General features: G+C 46.2%; 1 protein-coding gene across 1 annotated transcript; it reads left to right on the top strand.

Annotated features, from left to right (window-relative positions):
- Positions 1 to 8,007: 8,007 nt before the first annotated feature.
- Positions 8,008 to 8,748, top strand: APOLD1 (apolipoprotein L domain containing 1). The gene has a single exon (XM_010297527.1). It carries the CDS (start codon positions 8,008 to 8,010, stop codon positions 8,746 to 8,748), a length of 741 nt encoding a protein of 246 aa, XP_010295829.1.
- The last annotated feature ends 523 nt before the right edge of the window (positions 8,749 to 9,271 follow it).

The following is a 9,271-nucleotide window of genomic DNA, read 5'->3' as shown; positions in this document are numbered from 1 at the left end:
TGCTGAACCTTAATCCTGTTAGTAAAAGCTTAACAATATGAAATTAATAACTTAAAACAACAAAACAAAACAACCCCCAACAATTGGTTAATATGAAGCAAGAGAAGAATTAAGATTAAATAAAAACACAAATTCTAAAAACATATTCTTTTTCTTTCATATATGTAGAAATAAATACTCACGTTCATAAAAACAGTAAAAAATGTTTTCTTTTAGAAAATTTAAGTCAGACAATGTCAATGCACTGAGACTCCATATCATCTCATGAGTTTTTGTTTTTATTTTTTTACATTCATGGTTCAATATCGGAGCAGATGCTTTTTTAGCACATTTGAAATCGCATTGCCCAGCCACTGCCCAGGTAGCTGGTAGGGAAGTGCACAGGGATGTGGGGTGAACCCAGTCACTGCAGCTTTCTGGCCTTGGCCAGTGACAAGTACTGAGACAGGATCAGGAACTTTTCATTGTGCAAATACAGGATGATACCAAGTCCAATTTTCCTGACAAAGGTACATTTTCCTAGCCCTTCCCTCCACCATGACTGAATAGTGAATTGTTGCTTGGTGCCCTCAAGCCTCCGAGTTTTGAGTTTTTCTAAGTACCCTCAAAGCTGAGACTGGTTACCTCACCAACAGCCACATCACAGCAATTGAGAGCAAGAATTGAGGAGCAAGAGATAGCAAGAGTGTCTCTGTTAGAGATCATTAATCCAGACAACAATCTGCTACTGGCGGGGGGCAAATAGGGGTTCTAGATAAAAGCTCTGTCCTGTGCTGCCTGATGGAAACACAGACATTGTCTCTCAAGATTAGTGTTGGGGATTTACATCTGAGTCTCTCCAGCCCACTAGTCTTCTTGGTAAAGACACGTTGACGGCACCATGCTTCTCAGCTGAGCTGCTTTTCCTTCCTGTTCAAACTGTGATTCTGGGGCCACTGCCCAGACATGCCAGTGTGCAATACAGAAACCACCGAAGGCTCCCACACCAGCAGCTCTGACTCCTGCACTGGAGGACGTGGACATCAGCCTGGCAGGGGGAAGACCACAGAGCAGTACATGAAACCAAACCTTGGCTAAACATTGCAAGATTCACACCAGCAAAGGAGAATAAGAAACCACGGACACCTGTGCCTTGTGTTTCGATTGCAGAACACAGGGATTTGTTCTAGCCTGGCTCCCTACAGAAATTAGGGTTACAGACAGGGGCTTTTGGCAGTTTTGTCAACCAGTAGCTTTTGAGCTTCCTGGGCAACCTCAGCCAGAATTTGACAAAGCAGCCAAGGTTTCAAAGACACAGACTTCTTGCAAGTTTTATGAAACTACATAGTTTGGCAGGTGAGAAGAATCCAGACTCTTGTTTCCTTCAAGAGAAATGTTGCAACATGAGCTCAGCCATCAAAAAGTCCACAGGAAAAGAGCCACAAGAAACCAGGTTACCTAATTTCTACTTTTCACAAAGCTATTAAGTTTCTTTGCAGTTCTGGAAATATGATAACGATTCTCTAGTCTCTGCAGTGCTTGAGGGTATGGGTAGCCAGCCTTGGTCATTGTGGCGCTGCTGCTGCCACTGTTGAGACACTGAACAGAGAAAAAGTCCTCCAGCAGCATCGGTCTCAACAGAACCTGCATATGGCTGCACTCTATCACATCACCTGTGCCACAGGCAAGGCTGGAGGCATACGGGCTATGTGGGGAGTTGTTTTTTTGTGTCAGAGAGCGAGCCTTATGCCATACAGCCTGCACTGAAACGTATAATTAAAGGTGGCAAATGGCAGTATAAGCTGGTCTAACTTCCCATTGAATGTGAATGAATGTCTTGCTGTGAAGAGTTAAAATTTGTCATTGAGTCAAGTGACCACAGAAAAAAGAAAAGGAAAAAAAAGATAACTTTTAGCCCCAGGATCCAGCAGTTAAGGTTGAAAGTACCAAGAGTGACAGAAATCCCCTGTTAAAATATAATGTTTGAATGTAAATTTACTCAGATTTACTCAATTATTTGGACAAAACAATGTTAATAAAGGAAGTGTATCTTTGAAACTGCAGCTTCAATGTTACACATTTACATTCTAATGTTACATTGCAGTAGCTCCAAGCAGCTTCACAATAAACACTTGTGCTATATATCCCTTTTGCTGGAGAGAATAAGAACAGAAAGACCCGCCTTTTCTGCCAAAATCCTCTGGAAGGAAGAGAACTGAGGTAATAAAACATCCTTCCTTCCCCTTGCTAGTCATCTGCTCCCACAAAATGCCTTCAGGGCAGATTTTGTATGGGTTTGGCTTCTGCCCATTTCAAGAGGATATGGATAGAAGGGAAAGGGTGGAGCAGAGGGATCATTTTTGGCCAGGGTAGTTGTGAGACACCTGCTGTGCCCCTTCCACCCTCAAGCCCAAGTGCTTCACAGGCCACGAATGAAGAGAGCGCAGCAGTAGAGGGGTTGGGTGAGAACATACATCTGGCAGGATGGTGAGGCCTCTGCCAGCTTGTAGGGCTGCTCAGTGAAGGCCCGACCTACCCCACAAGTCTTGAGATCCCTGCTAGCTAAGATTTGCTCCAAGCAGGCCCCTGGGACCTACTCAGTGATTTGGCAGATGTGCTCACATCTGGGCAGGTACGCTAATGGCACTGAAAGCCTTTCAGTCCTTGGGAGGTGGTCAGAGAATCACAGAATCACAGAATCATTAAGGTTGGAAAAGCCCTTTAAGATCAAGTCCAACCATCAACCCAACACCACCATGCCCACTAAACCATGTCCTGAAGTGCCACATCTACACAATTTTTGAACCCTTCCACTGATGGTGACTCCACCACCTCCCTGGGCAGCCTATTCCAATGTTTGACCACTCAGTACAGGAATTTTTCCTAATATCCAGTCTAAATCTCCCCTGGCACAACTTGACACCATTTCCTCTCGTCCTATTGCTAGTTACTTGGGAGAAGAGACCAACACCCACCTCACCACAACCCCCTCTCAGGTAGTTGTAGAGAGTGGTAAGGTCTCCTCTCAGCCTCCTCTTCTCCAAACTAAACAACCCCAGTTCCCTCAGCTGCTCCTCGTAAGACTTGTGCTCCAGACCCCTCACCAGCTTCATTGCCCTTCTCTGGACACACTCCAGCAACTCAATGTCTTTCTTGTAGTGAGAGGCCCAAAACTGAACACAGTATTCAAGGTGCGGCCTCACCAGTGCCAAGTACAGGGGGGACAATCACTTCCCTACTCCTGCTGGCCACACTATTTCTGATACAGGCCAGGAGGCTGTTGGCCTTCTTGGCCACCTGGGCACACTGCTGGCTTATGTTCAGCCAGTTGTCAACCAGCACCCCCAGGGCCTTTTCCACCAGGCAGTTTTCCAGCCACTCCTCCCAAGCCTGTAGTGTTGCATGGGGTTGTTGTGACCCAAGTACAGGACCCGGAATTTGGCCTTATTAAACCTTATAGAATTGACCTCGGCCCATCAATCCAACCTGTCCAGAAGATGATCCTCTCCCATCCTGCTCCCATTTCTACCTGCTCACCTTTGCTGGAGGGGGTCTCTGTAATTATCGGTGGGAGAGAAGACCAGCACTCTCACCAAAGGGATGCTTGTGACAGTGTCTGCAGGGACAAAAATAGATCACAGCTTGTTGCTGGAGGACACCTCCCTAGGAAATAATATTTCTTATTCTAACACATATTTCTTTTTTAAAATCAAGTTGACATCTGTAGCTCCTCATGGGAAGTCCTTACTTTCTGGGTATGCACCTCATTATTTGGGTGGATTATGGCAAAACATTCTCTTTAGATGACAAAGGAGCCCAGGGATGATCCCTGTGAGAAACCATCCTAGGCTGACACCAACATCATGTCTTGTGTGACGTGCAGGTCTTTCAGTGTGCAGGAAACGCTGTGAAGGAACACTATAAAAAAAGTAAGTTGTCTCTTCTGCACTCTAATCATGTCTTTGCCCACACACTGAGCATCATGGAGGTTTCTGACAACATTTTGCAGCTGAATATATTGAAAGAAGAGCACTGGGAAAGGAAAAAGAGCAACCAAAACTGTGTCATCTTCTCAGGCTCATTCTAGACTTTTTTTTGTCTTTTCTTTGTTATTTCACTTTTATCAAAACTCACTGTCCTAACAAGGACATCTCTGCTGGCACAAGTCCTAATGCAGGCGCAGTTACATAAAAAAAGCCTATTCCATTTGGGTATGTGAAAAAGAAGTCTTGTGTCTATCAACTGCAAACCGTCGCCAAGGCAGATGGGCTCCAATTCAAGCATATGTTTGCTAAAACAAAAGGAAGGGCTAAAGCAGAGTTTCCTTCAATGTCAAAACTCACCTTCCTGTTAATATGCAATATGTACAAAGTGTAACAGACCAAGATTGCTTATTTAAGCATCTTCAAAACAATGTTTTCTCTTTTCAGGTTTGTGATAGGTTGAAGTAGGTTGTCCATGTTATTTATGTCCCATCTCATGCAGGTCCACCCCTGACAAAACACTTGACATACTGTTTCAGTCATTTTAAGATTATCTAAAACCAAGCTGCCATTGAAATGAATAATCCCGGCCTTCTCCTCTCCCTGCCTGCTGCCTCTCAGTCCTTGTCCCTTCCTAAGGTCAGCCCCAGTAGTTGCACAGCTACACATCTCACACATTCAACAGTAAAGCCTCACCACTCAGTGACAGCTAGGTAGCTTTCAGATTAGCCAGGCCAGGAGGACAGTAGGACACAATCAACAAACAGCCCTGAAGAGTAAGAATCCACCAAGCAAAAAAGTAGGTGCTCCATGTTCAAGCACAACTGCTCAAAACAGTTGTCCCTGGCACCACAGGCCCTGTATCAATGGGGACACATGCCACTTTGGTCTAAGGTGGGCTGCACCACTTAGCGCCACCAAAAAATCCTTTTTTCCAGAACTCATCCAAAGAATCTGTCTTTGATTAAAGCTGGCTCTGGCTCAGTGTGAAAGGCAGCATCACGGGTGTCACTTAGGCTATTCCTCCCCAACACCTTCATCACTTCTTCCCTCTGGCTACATCTGTATGTGGGTACAACAGCCAGGCAACAGCAGGCAGCAAAAAAGGAGATCCCAATGACCTTTCTTTCTGATCATTGATTGCTGGGCAGGCACCTTAGGAAAACAACATGGTTGTTTCTCAACCATCATGGTGCCCATGGTTAAGAAACAGAGCAAAAACACAGTAACTCCTTTTGCAGGATGCTGCATGGTTTTATCTACTCAGACGGAGCAGGGATGGGAATTCAGAGCAATCATCTTGCTGTGGAGCTGCTTCCCTTTTATGGAGCAGAGCACTGCTCCAGCTCTCACACAGCACTGCTGTGCTCCAGCCAGTTACACACACGATTGTCCCAAAGAACTGGGATTTTAAAAGTACACTAGCCTTGCATGAAGCAGCTGGCTGGCTGATGCTGCATTACCTCTAGACGTGTGGTTGGGGGAAAAATTCAGTCATCAAGCAATTTGCGGCTCCAGCACCGAGTAAAGTCAGTTGCTATTTCAGGGAAAGGAAAATCAACTGTTCCCTGGGGGGAATGACTGCACTAGCTCAGTGCCAGGAATAGGCTGAGATTTTTAAAAATCTTTTTCCCCCTACACTTCAGGAAAAGCGAACACACAATGTTCATTCGCAGGGATCGTTTCCTGAACGTGATGTGTGCTCGCTGTCCCGCAGGTCACTTTCCAGTGTGTCACATCCTTCTGCACAAGGGAGAGCAGGAAATGGCAAACTCCCAGTATGAGGCAAAGCATTCCCATCACAGCAATTGGTCCACAGGAGCTATAAATTGGTCTCCTCCAGAAACAGATCGAAATTTGTCTTTGGGGAGGTCGACTGGAAACTAAAGGTAAGTTTGAACCAGTATTTTTTGGAGTGTCTCTGAGTACTGTATTAGGAAAGTGTTTGCAAGTTTTGGACTAATGTATGCCTTTATTGTTGGGGAGATTTTTCTCTAAGAGCAGGAGTTGGTTTTGTTTTCTGGCATAAATCAGTGTATTCAAAAGACATGCATCACTGTATGGCTTATGCTATATATTGAATGACTGTTCTACTAGCTGCAGTGAGATGGCCGCTGTTACTACCTGAGACTGCTCTCATCAAGAAAATCTGCAGAACAAATTGTTATGAGGCTACAGGAATCAGTATATTTAATGATCATCATACTGATCTGTTGTTAAGTTATTGATGATATGCTAATTGCTCATTTCAATGCCAGTATCCATTTAGCTTAGTGTTAATCCTTGTCCTTTAGCTTCATCTCTGACTATAGTGAAAAAATAAGAGGACACTGCATCCAGCTAAGAAAAGCTCAATGTACTAAGTGGCTCAAATGGCCTGATGATGGGGTTGTCATTCTGAAGGGCACAAGGGGGAGGACCTAAAGGATTCTGTGTGAGATGGATTAGTACAAGTAGAAGGGAAAAAAGTTGCAGTGAGAATTATTTACTTACACACTCCAGGATGGAAAGAATCTTTATGGTAGGAAGCTTCCTCCTTCTGAAACACAGGGATTCTGCAGAATGAAAGCCGCAAGGATCCTAACTACACAGTGTGCCCATGTGAGGGACCAGGGACCTCCAGTTCACACAGTACAGAGGAAAAAAGGTGGCTGCAGCAATGAATAGTTTTGCTTAGCTGGCTCTGGGACAGGGTCTTCCTGCTACAGAGACTTCTTTTGGCTATGAGGGCATAATGGACTGCAAACAGCTTCTTAGGTCTATGGCTAGGTGCAGAGGCAGCACAGCTTTGTGGACAGTACAGTGTTGTGGAGCACAAAAACTCTGCTCCCACAAGAAAACTGGTGATGTTACATCACTCCTGTTGCCTCCCTTGCCTCAGTTGCCCTATATGTATGCAGAGTTAAGGATGCTGCCTTCCTTTGTAAAGCACTTTGCAGTCCTAGAGCAACCTGCAAATGTTTATTGGAACATTTCTTTCTACCCTTGTGACAAAGAACAGAGAGAGCAGAGGTCACCTAGCACCAAAACCCTGAAGATTCACCCTCTAGAAGGGAAGACACTCTCCTGCCACTTTGCCAGGGGAGGTTGCCATAGACAGCAGTTTTCAAGTCTTTTCTATTCACAGGCCCCTGTATTTCCCCCGTTACCCCAATCCCCAAGGAAGTGCGCACTGAAAGTGGGCTTGCTTTTCTGATGTGCCCTTCATGAAGCTTTTAAACAAAGTCCATAGGCCTGCCTGCCACTGTCGCTGAGGTTCTACCACCACAGGTTGGACTAAGCATCACAGAGCAATGGTTCCTGTCTTTGTTCAGACCCTGACGCCAGGTTACAATAGGAAAAGAATGCTGCAGGACCTTGAGTTGCTTAGGCTTAAAGAAAGGAAGGATGTTCACAATACCCATCTGAGACATCAACGAGCTTCTTGCGTCCTAGATGGAAAAGCCAGACCTTGACTCCCCTCAGCAGCTTCCCTCTGTCCTCCTTTAATGGGAAAGGACCCCTAAATAGCAACCTGGGATGGGTGACTTTCACCTCCTCAGAGCCTGGCCTTTCCTGTGAAAGATGCCCTTGAATACTGCAGATCCTCTGAATCCCATCATGGGGGCAACACATTAGCTCTGGAAGCATTACCACTCTGGGAACTGAGTCACTTAGGCAAATTTCTGTCCCCAGGGGTGGAAGAGATGTTTTGTTGTTTTTTGTGTTTTGTTTATTACAGAAGTAATAACAACAGCACCTCTGACCCCAGCCCTCAAGATATTTTAGTCTTCTCAGGGAACACGAAAAACATTTAAAAGTTCCTCTGTCTGAAAGTTACAGTGGACTATGGTAATTAAATGTACATGTGTGTACATGCACGTGTGTGTGTGTACACGTGAGTGTGTACGTGTGTGCAGACAGCAAACCTCTCATGTAGCTGGGTGAAGCAAAAAAAACCCTTGGCTGGATGCCACCCCTGAAGTGGTGGTCCAGGCTGAGTATGTCTCATGTTTTTTTTTAACATAAATCCCAACGCAGCCTTTTCTGTTTCTGGACAGAGACCATGGAGAGAAACGGTGCTGCCTTTCCCCAAACATTAGATCCCACACACCACTTCCACATAGCGCTGGTGGATCAGAGACGGAGGCTGCGTGGCCAAATCGCTCACCTTCACAAGGCGGCTCGTAAACTCAACAAGCTTCGCAAAAGGTCCCTGATTGCCAACGTCAGCGGGAGCACCCTGACCGCTGCAGGAGCAGTCACAGCCATCGTGGGGCTGTCCCTGAGCCCAGCGACACTGGGAGCCTCTCTCCTGGCATCAGCTGTGGGTCTGGGCCTGGCCACTGCTGGGGGGGCTGTCAGCATCACCTCCGATCTCTCCTTAGTGCTCTGCAATTCCCGGGAGGTGAGGAAGGTGCAGGAAATTGCAATGACTTGTCGGAAACAGATGAGGGAAATCCTCAGCTGCCTGGAGTTCCTCCGCCGGGGGCAGGGCCCGGGGGACCCCACGCTGCGCCAGTCGGAAAAGAGGGCCTCCATTTCACTGTACAACTCTGTCTGCTTCATGGTTTTCTGTGGCTCCCACAGCTTCCTTGTGCCAGAATACACAAAGGAGGTCACAAAAGTGAGTCAGGCTGTACTGAAGGCCAAAATACAGAAGCTGGCTGCCAACCTTGAGACCTGCAGCAGGGCGATGGATGAAGTTTGTGAACTCCTTGAGTCCAGGACAGAGCTTTCCCCGCACACAAGGAGACTCAACTTGAGTGCTAAAACCACTGCTGAGATCCCAAGACCATTCAGCTGAAACTGTTTGCTCCATAATTAAAACCGGGCTTGAAGACATTATATTATTGTCACCGTTAGCACTGCTGCCTGTTGTTATTGTAATATTGGTGGTGCTAACCCACACAGGTGCACACATCTCTCATGTGCCTTACCTATATCTGAACACAAACTCCTTCCTGATAGGAAGCAAAAGCTTACACACACAGCTCCCCCCATCAAATGACAATAGCCACCTGATTCGGGTCGAAGGTTATGATGGACACATGGACTATTGTGTACACAGTAGCAGATCCTAAAGCTTGAAAGCAGGGGTGGGTGGCCGTTCCTCAGACCCGTGTTTCCCCAGCCATCTCCCCAGTTCTGCTTCCCCAAGGCAACAAAAAGAAGGTCAGGAGGCTGATGAAATCCCTGCAGTCCTGGTGCTGACTGAACCTGGCTTGTAAATAACTTATGAATCTATGAGTGGTAAAAGGGCTGGGGTACCCTCAAAAAGCCAGCAGCTGCCAATTTCTAGTAGAGTACAGTCCTATTACCAAGGTACA

Source organism: Phaethon lepturus, unplaced genomic scaffold (assembly GCF_000687285.1).
Source record: "Phaethon lepturus isolate BGI_N335 unplaced genomic scaffold, ASM68728v1 scaffold52711, whole genome shotgun sequence".
Taxonomy (NCBI): domain Eukaryota; kingdom Metazoa; phylum Chordata; class Aves; order Phaethontiformes; family Phaethontidae; genus Phaethon; species Phaethon lepturus.
Note: the sequence above shows the minus strand (reverse complement) of the source record. Positions and strands in the feature narration are given on the sequence as shown.

Coding starts and splice junctions, on each gene's coding strand:
- APOLD1 (XM_010297527.1), top strand. CDS start 8,008: ATGGAGAGAAACGGTGCTGCCTTTCCCCAAACATTAGATCCCACACAC.